Genomic DNA, 20,668 nt, shown 5'->3' on the forward strand with positions numbered 1-20,668 from the left:
AGGTTTTTTTTTTTTTTTTTGGCATCCTACAGACTCGGTTTTACTACACAAGAGAAATCATTGATCATCTACCCAGGTTTTCATTTGTTTTAGGAAATCATTGATTTTGGAAAATCAATTATTATCAAAGATATGTTATTAAAAACCTGGGATACATTTTTTCCTTCTTTTCTTGTATTTACCCCTCTGTCCCTTCTCTTTAAAACTTTTCTTTAATTCTGATTTTTAAAAAATTGGCCTGTGGGGTCATTTTCAAGTTTTTTTTCTAGCCATAAACATTGCACAAGCAGTTTGTGTTTCCCAGGTGACCACCTTTCAAAAATACCCTGCTGGCTTGTTGCCAGTCCTCATCACGTTCCCAGTCAGTCCTCTGAGTATTATCAACAAGTTGAGAAATTTGACCTCTGGTATATCAAGAGGTTCATGCTTGATGATTTCTTTCCTCGACACCCCTACACTCCATGTTCAGAAGAGGGAAACTTCACTTGCCCCTTATTCCTGGTGGCCACCTTGGGACTAATAGGCTTAGAAACAACCTTGGAAGAACTGTCTGGTCATTGTTCTTATTCCATGCCAAGGAGGAAGCGTGGTGTAGTTTTGGAGTCAGACAGAGCTGGGTTTCAGTTTGCTGTCTGCTGGTTGTTAGCAATGTGACCTTCATGAACTTGTGCCTGTCTGGGACAAATGAAGGACTACTGTATAATAATATCAACCATATGTGTTGTCTGCTAGCTTTATGCCAAGTACCTTCCATACAGGGTGCTTTTTGTATATAGTCTCATAGCTTCCCTATAGTTGGATGATGTAGACATTACTAAGTCCACTTTTCAGATGAGAGAGTTGAGATCTAGAGGGTTAATAACTTGAATTAAATTTATTTTATAAAAACTCCTTACTAATTTTGTTAAAAGAAATTGTGTGGGTGGGACAAGGTTGAGAGTCAGAACTGGATAAGAAATAGCACCTTGGATTTGCTCAGTCATCAACATTTTTTTTTCTTTTCTTTCTTTCTTTTTTTTTTTAAGTAGCCTGATCCTTAGTGAGACTAAATAGTAAGCTATTTCAACTAATAAATGAAATGTCAGCCCTAATGACAAAACAATACAAATCAATAAAATACTGAAGCAATAAATGATTTGGCCACTAGGAAAGTGGCATTTATATAGCTTAGTAGGTAGCTTTTTCCTATGTAGGGGCTTATTAATGCTTGCCTCTCAAAGACCATGGTACACAAAAATGATTCTGTGACTGCAGCAGAATTAGGCAAGTCACTTCCAGTGGCTGTAAGAGCTGCCCTGTCCTGGCTGTGACTGTTGGTTTTACAGAACGGTAAGGACAGGCAAGAAGACTTACCAAACAGAAGTGGAGGTCTCCATCGGGAATAGATTGTGACAGTCTGACTTGCCCTGGTTTTGGCTCTTCTTACTTCTCAGCTTGGCTGCAGTTGGGAAGCTGGGAGGACTGTGAAAGTTAAAATAAATGGAGGTTGGAGAGACAGTAATCTGCACTGCTTCTGAGATTCTTTTTGGCAAAGGGACTTTTCTTCTGATATTTAAATGAAGAAGCAATTTTTCCTTTGTCACTGCATAGTGGCTTGTGAAATGGATTGAACTTGGTAATAGTTCACAAGCAAGTGCCAAATCTCCAGAAAGGAGATATCATGACACTGAACAGATCTTTAAGAACCAAGTGATGCTTTGCTTTGGTCTTTAGCTATTTCTGTTTATCTGGATAATTGATTTTTCAGATATAGACAAAAGCAAATGCAAAATGTTGCCTTAGACAATACAGACAAAATGTTACCTTACAGTGGGTTTGCCTCAGCTGATTATGGTTAATTTTATTTAGGATTAAACTATTAGAGACAATATTGGTATATATACTCTAATTTCAGTTCCGTGATAACTTTTCAAACCCAATGCATGCTGCTTCCAACTTACTTTTGGAATGCTGTTGCTATATATTTATTAACTGTTTGAAACTCAAAATGTTTTTCTCACTAGAAAGCAATATTAGAATGATGCTTAGGGTTCCAGTTCCATTTAAGTCCACACAAGTTTATTTTACCCATAATGCACCCAAAGCGATACTTTTAGCATTTAATTGTTATTAGTAATTTTGATACTGGTTAATAGTCTATGGATTCATCACTTGGTAGCTGTGTGACCTGACAATGTACTTACATCCTAAGTTGCAGTTTAATCATCTGTAAAATGGGAATAATAATAGCACTTGCTTCATGGACTGATAGTGAGGTTTAAATAATTCATATAAAGCACTTACTCTATAGTTCTTCTTATGATTACTATAATTTGGCCACATTTACAGCAAAAAGAATTTCTTAAATTGACGTTGGAGCCTAACCAACAAATGTAATAGTATTTCTTTGGGAAAAATAAGTGTCCTGTGTTTGACAAGAAGGGGATATGGGTCACCAGAAACATTTCTCTCCCTCTTTTCTAGAGACATCATGAATTTGTATAGCCAGTCCTGATTTCCAGAGGTTGAGCTTCATACAAACTATGCTTTGGTCCACAAATTGTCTTTCACATTCTGATTTTGTACTCTTATACATCAGCTGAGAAGCAGGATGCATTTGTAGTGAACTGAGGTGGCACTGTACTCCAGCCCAAGTTCAGATTGGTGGGTGTCACCAGGTTTATCTGTGCCTCAGTTTGTTGCTGCGAATATTCAAGTGTCTTGTTGGAGTTTACCATGCAAATTTCTACTAATGAGGGGGAAAAATAAGAACGCTTATGTTTATGCTAAGGAACATGGGTTTCCTAAACTTCATTTTAAGACGGAAAGTATCAGGCACGCTAAAATCAATCACATGTTTATTGGATGAAAGCCTTAGTATTAAGGTATGAAGAAAAAGGAAAAAAAAAAGTAAAGATGTTGAAATGCTCCATATACATTATTTGTTATGTTTAGAATGAGTGGGTTTTACAGCTTTTAGTTTTTAGGGAACAAGATCATCTTTATAATATGTGAGTATGTTTGTTATGACTTATATTTGTACATCTTTTCTAGGATGAATTCCCATAAAAGAAGAAGGAGGTTATATGGAATACTTTTAAATTAAACAATAAACTTTATTTTGGAAAATTTCAAACCTGAAACAAAAGAGCAGCTAGTAGGACAGTGAATATCCACGTACCCCCTGCCTACCTTCAACAACTCATCACCCTCATACACATGTTGCTGGTCTTATTTCTTATTTCCCTCCTCCCCATACTTTTTTCTTTTGCTAGAGTATTTTAAAGCAAATCCTAGACCATAGCATTTGACCAATTAATACTTCAGTGTATATGTCTAAGAAATAAGGACCTAAAAAACTCTGATGCCATTATTGTTGCCGAAAGCTTGATCCTTGTGCCCAATACCAATCCAACAATGAGGACATGGTTTTGAGAAAAAGGAAAAAAGAAGGTTTATTGTTTTGCTAGAAAAGGAGAAATACAGGGGATTCCTGTCCCAAAGGCTGTGATTCTGCCCATCTGCAGGAACAGTGGGCTTTTATAGAGGTGATTCAGAGAAAATGAGATTAGGGAGGAGTGATCAGGAAGGAGAAGGTCAGGGAAAAGAAGATCAGGGAGGAGAAGGTTAGGGAAAAGAAGATTGGGGAAAAGAAAAAAAAAACATGTAATTTCAAAAAAAAAAACAACCATGTAATTTCAAGGGATATAGTCAAAGCATCAGGTGAATCTTTATTACATTATTACCCTTAATAAAATAAAATTAACTAGAGTACCCTAGTACCACCTAGTACCCAGTTAACATTCACACTTCCTTGATGCCCTCCTCAAAAAAAAAAAAAAAAAAAAGCTGATTTGTTAAAATCAAGTCCTCAGCCCACATATTATATGTAATGAGGTCTCACAGGTGTCTTTTTATCACCACAGAGAGTGTTTTTAAGGTGGAGATTACATCCTTCTGTAGTGTGGATCTCCTCTATGTTCAAACACACCACTAGACCCAGGAAACCACATTGATTTCATTCTTATGTAAGGGCATTTCTACCCCAGATGCAATAAGTATAACTATAGGATTTGTAACTTTCCTATGTCCTTCTGCTCTTTTAAAATTAATCCAGAAAACTCATAGTCATTCCTTTATCATTTAAACTATAGCTTTGGATCATAGATGGTGAAAAAAAAAAGCCAACAAATCAGTTCCGTGCTCTTCCCTTGATATCTACATATTAATCCCCAGCATTGGCATCTTTTAACACTAAATGTTGCCATTGCTGGGACAGATTTATACAGGTGAAGATTCAAGGAGCAGCTGCTTGAGTCATGAACTTTAGGGCTCTTTTGGCAGAATAAAGATTATTAACAAGTTCATGCAGATTGCCCTTGCTGAAAGCTTTGTTCAGCACCTCACTCAGCTGAGGTCAAGGTGAAGGTGACACACACCCGGGGTAAAGTCTTTTAAGGTGTGTCCACCCACTCTTGGATTGCCCAGGGGAGACTGGCTCAGGTTCCTGCATGGGGCAGAGGGAGGCTCTTCTAACACACACTGCCGGTAACCTTTGTTTCACTAGCTGTGGCCTCTAGAAGACTTTCTGAATAGGTCCCAGAAGCACTGTAATGGAAATGTTGATGGAATAATGACAAGGATGTCAGGGTAAAGAAGATGGTGAGCTTGAGGAAATAGCACTCTGCTGCTTAGCAACTTCCAGTGACCTTGTAGCTTGCTCAGAGTAAAGGCCTAAAGCTCCAGCAGTTGTCTCCCTGGCCCAGCGCCTTTACCTTTATCTCCACTTTTCTGACCTTTTCTCCTTCTTTCCTAATTCTGCTCCACCCAGTGCTCTCCTGGATGTTCTGAGAATCTGTCGGGTTCCTTCCTGACTCAGGGTTCTGCCCCCGAGGCTCACTTCTTCACCTCCTTCAGGGCTTTGCTGAGCCTCCCTCGTTGAGGCCTTCCTTAACTCCCATTTAAAACCACACCCTTCCAGAGTCCTACCAGCACTCCCTAAATCTCTTCCCTGCTTATCTTTTTTTTTCCCATAACACTATAACCTATTGATATATTACACAACTGACTTTTAAAATTTGTGTATTCTTATTTTCCACCCAGGGATTTTATCCTTAGAGTCTAGAATAATGCCTAGTCATAGAAAACACTCCATAAATTGAATAAAGGAATGAGTAGACAAGTCAAACTCTGGAAAATTAAATCCCCAGATAACAAGAGAGATTCCTTGGAGAAAACGAAGATAACCTTTGAATAACATTGTGGAAAAAGACATTTCAGTAAGCGAACAGAGACTTGAGAAGTGTCTTCAGGGTTCCTGCAGTAGTGAACCGTGCTAATGAAGTGTATGAGACAAAAGTCGTTTTCTGCTTAAGTAGCAGCATAGCCTACATGGTGAACCATGACTCTTCTTCTGGCTTTGTATCTAGTGGATCCTTATGAACCTAACCATTGTGCTTCAGCTGTTTGTTGGAAGCTGTGTAGGGTCACACCACCAATCGTAAATGCTTTTTTAGGGACCCATGTGGTGAACCCCTGCGCTGGGGTGAGCCCAGACACATCTGAAAAGGCCTACCCCTGCTCCTCAGGTCCCTTTGGTTGCCTTTGTTTTCTCGAGAATTGCGAAACTCATATAAAATTATACTAAACCTTGTGTTATATCAGAAATTATATATTACAATGATATTTGTGAATTTGGGCATTTGCAAAACAGAGAAGGGGATATTTCACGAATGTCAAGGATCTGTGTATCCTTTAGCTATTCTGATGAATCTGTTTTCTCACCAAAAGTCTGTTTAATACTTGTGATTCAGGTTCCTGAAGAGTTTGGTACAGATCAGTGAAATCAGCTAAAGTAAGGCAGATGACATTGAGTGGATAATAGCATGGACTTTAGAACCAAACTGCCTGGGTTCGAATCCTTACTTCAACAGTCACTTACTGTGTAATTTTTGAGGACAAGTTATTTAATCTTTTTGTGTCTCAGATGATAATGATTCAAAACAGTACATTCCTCATTGGATTATGGTGAGAATTAAATAAATTTATAATTTTAAAGCAATGACAGTAGTGATTGGCACATAGCAAGTGTTATCTAATGTTAGCTAAATAAAGACATTAATTTTGAGATGCTTTATTAGAGGATGCTTCAACCTTTGGCCAATAGGCACACCAAGGTAGGAAAAGGGGTGATATAATTCAAAATTACAAGAAAGTTTGCTTAAGTTCAACAATATAAAAAAATAATTCTTGTAAGTAATCCCTAGTGGGTATAGATTAATTACTTTTGAATAAGTATAGCAGAGTGGTTAAAATTGTGGACTGCTCAATTACACTGCCTGCCTGATCTTCTCATCACAGGTACTGAGTGATCTTGAACAAATTATGTAACTTCAAATTACAATTCTAAAATGGATATGTAAAAGTACTTACCTTGTGGGGTTGTAATGAAGATTGGATTAAATAATCATTGCAAACTGCTTAGCATAGGACATAGCAGGTAGTAAGTGTTTAAAATGTGACTTAAAAAATTAATAGACAGGAGAGAATCCCTAATCTCAGTTCCTAAATTGTTAATTGGTATTGAAATCCTTTAGCTGGAATCTTTAGCCCTATCCTGTTACCAAGCCAGCAGACAAATTATGACAATGTTCAGAATTAAATAATGCATGTGTGATGCTTATCACCCTACCTGGCACATAGCACAGACTTAATCAAATGCCAGGAGCCTCACCCCAGCCAGCCAGTTCTGGTTGGAAGATGCAAAGGGTACAGCTGTCATATTAGGGAGAATAGGAAGGAAGGCACTTTCTCTGATGTCAGTTCTCTCTGTCAGAGGGGGAGTAGTAGCTCAAGGGCCATACTTGATCAGGTGCATCCAGGTGATTCCTAGCACGGTGTCCTGGGATTGTAAAATCCACAGTGAGTGTATACAGAACCACAGACTAAAATGAATATGAATTAATTGTGGATTTTAGTTACGGGTGTTGTCTGTAGACTAATTACTACAATTAATTTACCACTGATTATGTTTAAAGTCAAGCTAAAATTTACAGACCTCAAAGTTTATATTGACACTTCAAATCCCAATTCCTTTTGCAAGCAGCTGCCATTTACCATCTTTATAGGTTTACATATTAGAGTTTTACTTGTCCATTTGTAGGTATGAGGAGCAAAATTGGGCTTTCTCATAACTTCTTATGCTGCTTTTTGGTATTTAGTTTATATTGCAATTTATATTTAAGTTCACTCTTTCATCTATTCATCAATAAAATGTTTACTTAATTTTTTATACCTTTGTTTAATTTATTTATTTTGATGTGGTCCCGAAGACAGAATCCAGAGCCTCACATGTGCTAGGCAAGCACTCTACCACTGAGCTATAACCCCACTCATCTTAATTTTTTTTAATCAGATAAAGTGAAATTCTTGTCTGAATTTAATCCAACTGAATGATATTCCTGTGCAATTGCGGTCTATGAGAAGGGTTAAATTCTAGTTTTATCTGTAAGGAGAAAATTATGTAGTTAAAATTATCCTTGAGAAATTCTTTAATTCACCCAGATATTACATTTTTTCACTGAGGACAACATAACCACTTCTTCCCCTCTAACTTAGGCACGAAATACTGTTTCCTCAGTTGGAAATACCAGAATGTCAGAACAAGTAATTGGAAGTATGCTTGTGTATGGGGTCCATGTTGTTTGAAAAATGCTTTGGGGGCCTTTAAACATAGAGACACACTTAACATCAAACATGTGTGTGTACTTTCCTTACTGGTTGACTGATTGATTCATTAGTCAACATTTAATGACTTCTGTATAAGGAAGGACCACTGAATGATTTAAGAATAGACTGATACCAAATTGTGTTTTATAAATGGATGGATTAGAGGGGAGTGAGTTCAGAGCCAGGAAGACCAGTTAGAAACCACTGCTGAGAAGTCACATGGAATCCTGCCCTCTGTTCAAGTTTGGACATGGCAGAGTACCCCTGACTGATGGTTGCCTTGCAGGATGGGTGTTCAAAGGGGATGTTTCATTTCCCCCTGTGGGGTATCTCCTCTTTCTACATTTGCTTTTCTTTCTTACAGTGCTGCTGATTGGAGGTCTAGCTTTCCAGAGCACTGGTGATGGTGAAAGGGAAAGGACAGAGGGGGGAAGGTCATACCCATATCCTCAGCCCTAGGTCCTTACCTGGAGCAGCCCAGCCATTCCATCTTGCCTGATCCCTCTGCTAGGGCCTTTCTGGTTTTTACACAAAAGGATTTGAAGAGGGACAGCTGAAGGCTAAAAGAATGATAAGGGATCCTCTTTTTTTTTCCTGTCCCTGATAGTAGAAACTTTGAGAAAACTTTCAAAGACTGAATGTTTGGTTTCTGACATAGGAATGAGACTGTTCTTTTCTGCGGTGGAATTCTGGTCAGAGGCGACCACGGTGGTATGGAAGCACACAGGGTGCAACCTGGGTGGTTAGGGAGTGAGGGGAAAGTCCTCAGAGGTCAGGCCAGCAGTCCCCTTAGGCACTTAGCACTTAAGCATGTCCCCAGCAAGTTGTCACCTTCCCAAACCCCCAGGCCTTTCCCTACCCCAGAGTCCCTGTCTTCACCCTCCTGCCAGTTCTTTTCTTGTCCTTTAGTGTACAGCCTGCTCCAGCATTTCAGAGCTCAGGTGCAGTCTGAGCAGAGTGCAGTAGACCTGGCTGCAACAAGGAGAAGATGTGAGGGAAGAGTCTTACCCTGTGGGTGAGAGGGGCAGTTTATCTGGGTCTCCACAGTTGAAACTTCCATGCATTTTCTCATGGGATAGAATTATGGCCCTCAGATCTCTAGAGCTACTCATATCCTACAGTACTCTCTGGGCCTTCAAACTTTAGATGTAGATTTAAGTAAAGTTAATTGGATTTATTTAGTCCAGGAACTTATTTAATGCCCTAAACTGAAGACTGAAGTGTTGCAGGCTGGTTTTACATAGTTACTAAATGGCACACTGGGAATTTGTACTCAGTTTTGCCTGAATCCTTCATATTTATTGATGGACTAGTTTATACACTTGACCATCATGTAAAATAATGTTCCTAGGGTAAATTAAAAAATGAATTTATTAATGAGTTTTTTTAATTGGAATTTTTGGGATAATTGTAGATTTAAAAGCATATGTGATAAATAATGCAGACATGTGGAAAAAAATATCCATTTTGTTTTTCTCAATGTTAATTAACAAAACCTGGATATTAGCACTGACACAAATCCACTGATCTATTCAGATTTCCTCAATATCTCCCACATATTAATTCTGTACAGTTCTATCATCTGTCTAGATCCATGTATTTGTCACTACAGATAAGATACTGGACAAAGCCAACACTCTCATGTTGCCCTTTTATAACCACAAATACCCCTATGTCTAACTCCTAACAATCAATAATCTGTCCATTTCTAAAATTTTGTCACTTCCAAAATGTCATATCCAGTATGTCACCTTTTGGATTGGCTTTTTAACCTTGGCATAATCACCTGGAGACTCTTTCATCTTGTGTGTATCAACAGTTCATTCCTTTTTATTGGTCAGTGGTATTCCATAATATGGATATACCACAATTTGTTTAACCATTCACCTGTTAAAAGACATCTGAACTAATTCTACTTTTTGGCTATTATAAATAAAGTTTCCCTGAAACATTTTTGTACAGGTTTATGTGTGAATGTATGTTTTCATTTGTCTGGGATAAATGCCCAAGAGTGTGAATAGACTTTTAATATAGTTCATACACCCAGAATTCTGTTTGGCATGATCCTGCTCTGGGCTTCATTTTTACCTTTTATCCAGTCTGCTGTTTGGTTGCATGTGGTGCCATTTCCCCCTGGCCCAGAGCCTGTGTAAATTTCCAGACTGATTAGGGAGCTCCTGAACACTGGGAAGGGGATTTGCTTTGCTTTGTTGCTGGCTGATCTCCGGGAGTCACCTCTGTCATTAGTCATGCTTGTCAGTTTTGCTATACCAATGTCTCTTTTCCCAATATGTATGTCCGGAGCTCCAGCTCTCTGCTCAGTTAAGCCAGCAACTCTGCTTTCTTCCTTATTTCCTGTGGGGATGAAAGGCCCTCATGGGGCCTTGTGAGCTGTTGGAGGGAACGGTTGCAGCTTTCCTGGCCCTTGCTGGCCCTGCAGTTCCCTGTAGTGACCTCGTGCTGCCAAAAGATGGCAGTGCACTTTGCAGCCACTGAGCTTCTTCCCTATTGCCTATGGCTTGCGCAGTTCTGTCTTGTTCTTTATGTGCATGTTGGAAATGTGGAAAGCAGATTTTACAAAGCAGCAAAAGCACCTATAAAATGCTGTGGGGTTAAAAAGTTTAAAAGAAAACATTATGTTTGCAAAGTGATTATAATGAAAACGATTCCCCACCTCTTCGAAGGGATTTGAATAGAGAACAGAACTCTAAAATGTGTGAGTGTATAATTTTAGATGTTAGTACTGATTGTTGCATACTGTGTAGCTCCTGAAAAAAGCCCTGTGAAATGCTGATTTTTTTTCTCATTTAATCCAAGATCAACCAAAGTGCAGGCATAGCCTAATTTTGAGCTTTGAGACTTGAAATGAACACCTTTTAGTCCTTAAGTAAAGGCCCCTGTACACATTATAAATGTAGTTTTCATGGCCACCATGGCTAATAATACAAAACTCTTCACTTCTTAGAGTTGTCCGCTCCTGCATGAGTCGGTGTGTGTGTGAGGGCATGTTGTGTAAAGAACTGTTGAAACATTTGCTGTGCATAGGAAAGGAAAGCTGTTGTAAAGTGAGAGATTATTGGGTTCATTGGATGTTGTAAACAGACTGAGCTAGTGAGGATAAAGTGGGATGAGTTTAAATACAAGGTTAACTAATAAACTTTAAACTGTGTGCATGGAAAGAATCAGTGATGTCACACTCTGGTATGGACATGTTAAGAACTGGAGTGATGCTGCTCCCTAGGGTGCCATCCCTGGTGCCTCTGTGGAAGCAGTCAGAAAGCCCACATTAGTCTGATCTATGTGCACCCTGGTGCAGTGGCAGGGTGGAGGAGAATAGGGGCCCCAAAGTGCAAGCCCCAAAGTGGGTCTCTGCACATTGGCCAGCCTGCTGAGGTTGGAGGATCTGTCAGGTTTTCCCTGGAACTCTGCCACAATTGCCATGATCCTACAACTCAGCATTGCTGCAACCTTGGGGTGACGAGGAAACAGGTGACCCCATCCTGGGCAGAAGCCTTTTTGCTAGTGTATCCTTTGGCAAAAGCCTTGGGCAAGGAGAGAAATGGGCTGTAAAAAGTTCTAACCCTGAAACCAGATGCTGTTACCATAGAGACAAGTGAAATGCTACTGTGGGAGGCATATCAGGGGAGGGAAGGTGGAGGGAGGTGGGAGGGCAAGTGAGGCGAATCTAAAGGCTAGCATACCCAGAGACCTTCAACCTTTAGCAGCACTGTGACGAGCAGGCTTGCGTTCTTGAAACTTGTGTGCTGGCGGCCTGCCACTTGCTGACTGGCTGAGTGGCAGCTGCTTGCGTGGTGCAGACTAGCTAGTGAGCACGTTGGCAGTTGGCGCGGGTTCTGGGGGTGGGAACTCAGAGGGGTGGAATGTCGATGGGTGCTCAAGGCCCAGTGGCTGACAGTTTTGCACAAATGTTTCTCGTGCCGGGCTTAAGTCACCCTTACAAGCCTGCTCAGTGATTAGGACCGGCTGGTGAAAGCCGGTCCGTTTGGCAGCAGATTTGACAAGTGTTACAGTTAAATCATTTTAGTGTCCCAGAATAAAGGAGAATAAGAAAAATCCTGCTGTGAGTGTGGATTTCTGTAGAAGATGCATAACTTCTACTGTCAGTGGTCCTGTTAAAGGAAGGCAGTACTGGCGCCAAGTGGATTGTGCACTGAGTGGTGTGACCCTTATCCCCGTGATGCTGGTGAGAAGCTTCCAAATCTATTCTGAACTTTGCTCCATGCTGGTGATGTGAGCAACCCAGGAGCTGTTTAGAAGCATGCTTCTTCCTTTCCTTGTTTTCAGCAAATGCAGGACATGTGAAAAAATGGATTTGGGAGTCTGATTAACTGGATGAGTTAATGTCTTCCTACTGATTGATAGAGGGAAACTGGTTGGGTCTGATGGTCATTTAAAAAGACATCTCTGTCTTACTAATAATAGCAAGCAACTGCTGAGAGGATTTGGGGTGAAGGGACACAAACACAAATAATTGACATTGTGATGTAAAGATGGAAAAAAGATGGAAAGTCCTGTAGTTTGTGCAGAAGCCCAAGTGCACCGGGCTAGACTTACTCCTGAGGAGTGAGGGCTGCTCTGGGGAAAGACCACCTTGGATAGACAGGTTTTGTATTTTCAGTTTGCCTCATTCACCTCTTTTCACTTCCTACAGGGAAGAGGCTGGTTGCAGATATTTTGCGTGGTTCATCAGAAAGAACTAAGTTTCTAGTTATTTCTGGAGGGAATGTGAAATATGCATCAAAGAGCCAAGGAACTCACCCATCATCGCTCTCACTCTCTAATTCAGATGGAACATTGGGACAGTGCTTCAGATAGGCTGGGTGGTTTTTTCAGTTTGGGAAAAGGGCTTGGAGCATTAACTTTTCTACCTCCCCTTCCAGTTGTTACTGATTCTCTTTTTTACTTTCTCTTTGGTTGTTGCATGTAATTTTTGGAAGGATTTAGACATCAATGTAAAACATTTAATTTAGGAAATATGTAAGAAGACAAAAAGACTTCAGGAACGGCTTCATGAATGGTGGGGTGCAAAAATGACATTCTGTATGAAAGGGTCTTGGATTCAGTATGCTGATAGAACTGGAAGAGGGTTAGTTCTGAGATTACATCTGAGCTAAACCACTCTGTTTTCCAAAGGAGAGATAGTACAATTAGTGTACATGCAGAAGTATGGGGGTCTAGGATTTTGTTGTGCTTCTGAGGTCTTTTAAGTTAATTTTCCCAGTAAACTGTCATTCTTACTAATGTCTATAAATGCTGTATAACCAATGGATTCTTCCTTGATGCTGGGGGAAGTCTTTGAGAGGGCAGATATGCTTGAGCTCTTATCTATTTTGCTTATCACTGTTCCTCTGGTGCTTGAAGTGTGCGTAGCTGGTAGTAGGTATGCTTAAGTACTTAACCGAGTGCATGAATGGAAGAGGGTAGGAAAGGGAAAAGGGAACTGTTGAATATCCTCTCTGTGCCTCCCACTGATAATGAGTGTGGTTTGCTCCTTTTGTTCTGGTCATAGTCACCGGTGTCTTCCATATTGACAAATCCAATTCTTACTTCCCTGACTCCATCTTTCTCAGCAACAGTACTCTCCTCATTTTGTGACTTCCATGAAATTGGTCTTGACTGTTTTCCCCTCTTACCTCATTGGCTCTTTTTGTTCCGTTGCTCTACTTGTAGATGTTTCAGCACTTATTATTAGGTCTGCTCCCTCCTCTACATTTTCTTCTTGTGTGATCTCATCTAGTAAGAGTTTAAGCATTAGCTTCGTTCATTGATGGTCCAGATTTTATCTCTAGTCCTGAGCTCCTGTGCTCTAGGCTCAGGCATCTAGTAGTGCCCCTGACAGCTCCCTTCTTTCTCTTTATCTCTCTCTCTTTTTTAATATTTATTTTTTAGTTGTAGTTGGACACAATACCCTTATTTAATTTATTTATTTTTAAAAATGTAGTGCTGAGGATTGAACCCAGGACCTTGAATGTGCTAGGCGAATGCTCTACCACTGAGGCCACTACCCCAACCCCTCTCTTTAAAAAAAAAAAAAAAAACCAAAAACACAAAAAACAAACAAACAAAAAAAACCCCCAAAACACATAAGATAAGCATCTTGACCTTAGCGTGTCCAAACAGAACTCTTGATTCTTTCCCAACAGCCTCTTTCTCCCTTAGGCTCCCATGGTTCCTGTGCATTTCCTAAACTCTTTGTCCTCTAACCCTTTACACAGCAGCCAGAGTGATCTTTTAAATAGGTAAATCAGCTCAAGTCACTGTCCATCTTGAAACTCTTCAGTGGCTCCCATAATGCCTCTAATTCTAACTCCTTATCATGGCCTGCATGTCCCCAATTCTCTCCAGTTTCATATCCTGCAGTTGACCTTCTCTCTTACCCAACTTCACTGACCTGGTCTCTGTTCCTGGAACTTGCTGAATTCATTCCCACCTTAGGGCCTTTCTATTTCCTTTGCTTGGAATGATCTTTCTCCAGATTTCCACAGGGCTGATTCCTTCCTATCATTTTTGTTGCTGCTTAAATGTTACGTCCTCATCAGAACCACCCTGTGCTGAGTAGCCCCTGTCTCATTTTACTTTCTGCAAAGGTCTTAATGCTATCTGAGATTACCTTGTTCATCTAGTCATTGTTCGTGTTTTAGGAAATTTTTCTTTCACAGGCAGCAAATAGAATATGCTGTATCATTTAATCTTCTTGAGAACCTGAAGCTCAGAGAGATTGGTAAATGATTTGACTCCTTAAGTCTGTAAGGCATTTTCTTTCCCACTATAATCCTGATGACTGACCTGTAACCTGTTTTATGTATTTAGTTTGAGTACCGTGAAGAAATGATCCTGATATACATCAGGATGAGCCTTTACAAACAAGGCCCTTGTCCCTGAGAGAAGAAATCTTGCACGTGTCCAGAGGTAATGATTTCCTCAGTGATGTTGTCCACCAGTGGTTCATCAAGTTAAAAAAGAAAGAAGAAAGAAACAAAGAAGGAAACATTGATTAAACAATGTAGTATGTGCGAGATCACGTGCTAAAATGTTTTTGGGTGTATTATCTAATCTCAAAGCAATCAACACAAGTTTGATATCATTGTGTTGAATTGATGCAAAGTTGATATACCTCGATTTTATACATGGAAAAACAGGCTTGAACAATTCAAGTACTTTGCTCCAGGTGGCATTGCTACTAAGTGGTAGAACTAGATTCTTTTAAACTCAAGGCTACTTGACACCAAATTTCTGACTTTTTATGCTTAAGTTGGTTGCTTTGTGAGGTGAATATGCTCCCAAAATAGTAAGAAGGAAAATATGAATTCAGTGCATAACCACATAGATTATAACAAATATCTGAAATACAAGAATAAGTTATAGAGACAATATGGAAAGCAGACTTGCCATATTCAATGCCTGAGCATATAATTGGATGAATAGAATACAGAGTGAACATTTGGTTCTCTGGCAGGGCTCATGTATGGTATGACATAGAGCAGCTGTCCCCAGAGAAAGTTCTTTGTTTCTAGACCGGTACTACACAAGCAGCATTTGAGCAATTCTGGATTTCTTTCTGCTTTTGCTATAAATAGAGTTCATGGAATTCTGTATATCAAAGTTAAATGCAATGAAAAGGAGCCACAGAGTATGGAAATAAAGCTTAACTCATTCTATAAACTAGAAACATGTTTGGCATCGGGAGGCTGTAAAAAACGCTGTCATTCCTTGGATGGATTCTGAGGTCTTATTTAGCATATGAAATTGCAGAGTAGATCCTATTATGTAAGGAGACAGGAGGACAGCATAATGTGGTTACAAAATGAAGAACTTTCAGGGAAGAGTTAACAGGGCAGATATACATAGAGAGAGACGTGTGATAAGAATGTGGAAAATGAATGAATGGGCGGCATATACATGTGCCTATTGCCGAAGCCGGGTTGCTGGATAATCCTCAGATGTCAGATTTCCGTAAGGCCAACATGTGACTCAAAGCTTGCCACTCAACAGAGAATACTGGGCTGTGCTGGTATTAAGAGGCTGGCTGGAAGCTAGGCTCCCACTGTGCATTAGCCTAACTCCCTGTCGCTCTCTGCATGTGGGTGGGTGTGCATGTGTGTGTGTGAGGGTATACATTTTGTGCAGTGGGTGTTTAAAGAGCTAAGCACTGAAACTGGATTTCCACAAACGATCATCACGAGCACTCCAGACACACCAAACTTCCTCTCTTGGTATTTTTTTTTTTTTTTTGCTTTCATCATTATTTTTTCTTTCTTTTTGCAAATCCCAAGAGGGGAGTACCCCACCATCCAGCCTCCAGGATTGAGATTATTTTCTCTTACCTGTCCATGTGGGTGCCCTCTCAAGGTTAGAGCTGAAGCTATGTGGGGCCGGCATATTCTCAAGCACCAGATGAGAGGAGCTGCGTGAAGGAGTAGCAGCCACCAAAGGAAGAGTGACTCTGCCCTGTTAACATGAACAACAGCTTGCAGGTTAACCTGCCCAGGAGCTGGGCTGCTTCAAGTGGCTCACTCCAGGAGAAGTCTGAGCATTCTTTTTTTCTCTTTTATTACTATAGGATGGAGGATGAAGCTGTCCTGGACAGAGGGGCTTCCTTCCTTAAACATGTGTGTGATGAAGAAGAAGTAGAAGGTGAGCTTTTGGGATCTGGGAAAGTATATTCATATACATATGTCTCTGTAGCATTTGCACGTTTCATATAGCATATGAAAGTTAAAAACTAAAGCTTATCTATGGAGTTGCTTTAATCTCTACATTTTGCTTTAACACAGAAAATAATTTCAAGAACTTCATTGGTTCCTCAGAATCTAAATGAGTGTGGTATTACCTGTTTTTTTTTCAAGTTTTATTTTAAAGCAGATACCAGTGTTATCTCTGCCTCTCCATCAAAACTAAATATTTTACTAGATAAAATTAACCACCTTTCAATGACTAATTCCAGGGAGCTGCTAGATTTATATAAATGAATTTGGCAGCACCTTCTAATATTCTTTTCTGTAGCTTGCAGGGGAGAGAAACAGATGTTGCAGAAGAAGGTGAATACCATTGTTATAGGAAAAATGGGTCTAAGCTGAGGATATTAAGAGTGGTAAAATGGATGAGTTTTAGTTAAGAAAAGATGGACAGGCATTTTTTTTTATTTAAAATTAAGCCTCCAGGACCTCTTTCACTAAAGTTCCCCAGTGTCTGTTAAAAACTAAAGAAAGGGTATATTTTAGCTGGTGCTGTGATGCTTTCAGTATGCATCTCCTTCTCTTGTCCCTGGATAGATCAGTACTGTGAACATAATGCTGCTTATTTGACAGTGAGAAGACAGGGCTTCCTTAATACTTACTAAAGTATTTATGTGAAGGAATCGCAGATATTCTTATCAATAATATATTATTGATATTTATAGTGACATTTTATAAAATAATCAGAGTTAAATGAAACTTGCAGATGAACCCTGTGATCAATTCTACCTGTTAAAATCACCCAAGGGACAATTTATATGTGTTTTGGAGACTTTATCTGACTACTGTCATTTTCATAAGCATTTAAGTGCCTGTAAAAATCTTGGAACAGAGAGTGGTGTGTTGGAAAAAGAGGGTCTTGTGTGTTCTGGAGTGATTCCTCAAGTGAACAGAACACCAGGTCCAGGGCAAGTGATGCTCCTTACCACCTGGGATGACCTGAATAGTATGAACACTCTCAGGCTGTTTCTCATGATTCTTGGTACCCTCCCCCCACTTCCCGCATTTATGCTCTTGAGACTGACTAATAAGAATTTGATGCCTAAGTTTCTTAGGAAAACGGAAACTACAATATTTTCTCTCATATTGTTTTATGGGTTCCTTGCATTTTTACAGCACAACTGTGGGAAAATTTCAAGCTGGAGAAAGCCAAATAGCAAAACTTTTGTCTTAAGAGTTGTGTAATCCATGTTAAATCTTCATTGTAGTGATTCTGTCACTGTCAAAGAGGAGATAAAACCATTACAATTACAGCATAAGAAATAATATAGGTTTGAGTGACTATCCTGTAGTGTTGGGACAATTAAAGTGGAAACAACTTGGGAATGAGAGGTACTGGGTGTGTGTTTTCCTTTGAGAATAAAGTCCTAGTTGAATTCACAGGAGATGTAAATCTTGAGTTTATAAGTTTGTAGGATTGACAGCACACTACTGCAGTAGAAGAGTGTGTGCAGTTTCTTAAAGCTTTGACGAAGAAGTTTATTTCCTGAATTATTTCCCATGACTTTCAAACACAAAATTGGGTAGAAACAAAAAGACAACCAATGATGATTGAGATACATGTAAAATTCAAGAAGTGTGTTGGCTTTGTGGGGTTAAACTTGCCACATGAATTTTGTGCATTTTCTCATTCTTACAAGGTCTCTATATTAAAGGTATCTTTCATTGATTGGTGCCTGGGGCTCATTACATTTCTTTTAGGGCACACTTAGTTGCCTGTTGTTGAAATCCTGAGGCCCAAGTAGGATGATTGTTGCTTTTGGTGTTAGCATTTGGTACAGAACTTCCAAGAATGGAGGCACTCCTAAGTAGAAGTCTTGACACAACATTTGGGAACAGTTCATTTCTATTTGACCCTCCCCTTTTCGCATCAGTCTTCATCTGATGGAAGTGGAAGGACTCATGTTTTATAATGGCTCTAGGTGAAGTTGAAAAGCACATAGTTTTGATGGCATATCTGTGGTTCCAGTGGTTGAGAGCTAAGAAACAAGTGACTCGGTTGTCTAGACTTTTGACAAAGAATCACACATAAAGGGGGGTGTTTTTCTAATGAATCTATCTCATATTTTGATTGTATAAAGAAGGTTGTGTTTGAAAGAAAGCAAAGAGTTATCTGGATTCTGAAAATCTTTGTTTCTGGTACATTTATGGCAGAAGTGAATGCTCCAGTTAAAGAATCAGGAATTCAAAAGACAAGGAGTTGGAACACCTTAGGTGTATATTTTCAAGTACAAGTAGTTATTTTATCCAAGTAATTATTTCCCTTGCTTCTAGGATAGAAATAATTAAAGTATATTGCAGCATACTTGGAAAAAAGTAAACTGAAAACTTTGTTTTTTTTTCCCAGTAATCTGCAAAAATAAGATGTATTTTCATTAAGTGATTATTCATGTGATGAATGTCCAATAGTTCTATTACTTTGGATGTTCATGCATTAAAAATACTTCTTAGCATCAGCTCAGCCTGATGCTCTCTCCTAGTTCCTTCTAATTCTGTAGTTCTGAGAAGGGGAGAGAGACTGAGAGTTCAAACCACGCCTTCAGTTCACCTTGTTCAACTCTGTTCTCAGTGGGTGGCATGACACTTAATCCACATTCTCAAAACTCAATAGAAAAATCATCATTTGCAAAACTCAGTAAGAATAGAGTGAGTCAGAAGAGGAGTCATCTTTTGTTTCAATAATGAATTTATCTATGTGGTGTATATTTAAAGACCTAAACCTTGTTTTCATATAATTTCCCTCATGTGTTAATGGCTTAGAGGTACATTCTCTAAAAAGGAAACCAAGTGCCCATTTTAATCTTTAAAATAAATTGAAGCCTTTTTTGTTTGTTCCTTTTATTGGTTACCTTATGTATGATTTTATAAAGTGAACATTTTGGGAAGGGACTGTATTAATTTATTTAACATTTTGGCATTTCAGATATTAATATTTGTTTCTGTACCAAAAGCTCCCACTTCTTCCCAGGTGCTTCTAGAGAATTGGTCTGTAGATGACAAATTAACATTACTGGAATGACCCAGAAATGTTGACCATGAAGGACAGCCACTCATTTCAAACACAGATGGGGAAATTGCCAGGTTTGGTTGGGTGAGCCAAGATTGAGACAGGAAGCAAGAATCCCAGGAAGCAAGAGTCCCAGGTAGCTATTTGCAAACTGGAGGAAATCCTATGGATATTTTATTCTTTACAAAGTCAGCTTGGATTTTGGATCTTTGTGATATAAACAGATTACTTAATATTCTCAAATTTCGCAATAGGGGAAAAGAGCAAACTCCACCTTATCCTTTGAGATAAGGCCTTGGCTCTGCAAGGCTAGGTAACTCCCCAGGGACCTTGGCAGCTTTGACTTCATGAGGAGGGGCCTCTTAAATCAACTCCAAACAGCAACTCAGGAAACATAAAGCACAGCAAGACAATATGGTCTGAAATGTGTCTCCATTCCTGAAGCCTGATTGGCGGTCTCTTAAAGCTGTTATGCTACCTCATGATGGTTTCCCTTCAAAACTGAGTCCAACAGGAAGTATGCTCCCACCTGTCTGCATGGAAAAATAATGCTACAAATTCTACCATGTACTGAGGGTCACTAAGAGAGGGAGCATTTTTGCAAATGTGTGGAGTTTACAGAAGAGTTTTTTTTTGGGAAATAAAAAAAAAAGTAGGACAGGGTTTGGGATAGAGTTGATACTAAATATTTGTTAAAAGAACGAATAAGCTAAATAAAGCATATGTAGAATTTATATAATCCTCTTAAATCTTTAAGCTTTTAGTTAGAAACTTAGTTTTCTTAGTACTTTTATCAAAGGAGATGATGATATAGTCTCTAATGATCTTATCCTTGGTATTACTTCTGTTTGATTTCGCAAAGATCATTATCATTATATATTTATATTTATATAAATATATTTATATTGATATGAAAAAGAAACTCTGAAGACACCACTGCTTTATCCTCTTTTGTTGTTCTGCTCTAGCTTTTTTAAAAATTTCTTACATACATCACAATAGAGGAGTACATCACGTTTATAATTTTTTTACATTGCAATTGTTAATACACCTTTATACCACAATTTATCAAATTTCTGTTTGTATATAAGGTATGTTGACACCAAATTCACATCTTCATGCATGAATCTTGTGTAAAGATGACCGTCTCCTTCCACTATCGTTGCTATTCCCATTCTCCCCTTTCCCTCCCACTCCT

At 39.1% G+C, this 20,668-nt stretch overlaps 1 protein-coding gene across 5 annotated transcripts in view; it reads left to right on the forward strand.

Annotated features, from left to right (window-relative positions):
- Slc4a4 (solute carrier family 4 member 4) overlaps positions 1 to 20,668 on the forward strand; it is a 335,973-nt gene that overhangs the window by 26,298 nt on the left and 289,007 nt on the right. For 3 of the 5 annotated variants that reach the window (XM_048785761.1, XM_048785764.1, XM_048785762.1), the window contains exons 1-2: positions 15,918 to 15,941; positions 16,289 to 16,362. In XM_048785761.1, the coding sequence (XP_048641718.1) occupies positions 16,290 to 16,362 (73 nt within the window). In that variant the 5' untranslated portion in view covers positions 15,918 to 15,941; position 16,289. Of the gene's footprint in view, positions 1 to 15,917; positions 15,942 to 16,288; positions 16,363 to 20,668 lie in introns of those variants that run through there. The other 2 variants (XM_048785763.1, XM_048785765.1) reach the window with 2 other exon arrangements.

The sequence above is a fragment of the Marmota marmota genome, unplaced genomic scaffold (genome assembly GCF_001458135.2).
Source record: "Marmota marmota marmota unplaced genomic scaffold, marMar, whole genome shotgun sequence".
Classification (NCBI taxonomy): Eukaryota; Metazoa; Chordata; class Mammalia; order Rodentia; family Sciuridae; genus Marmota; species Marmota marmota.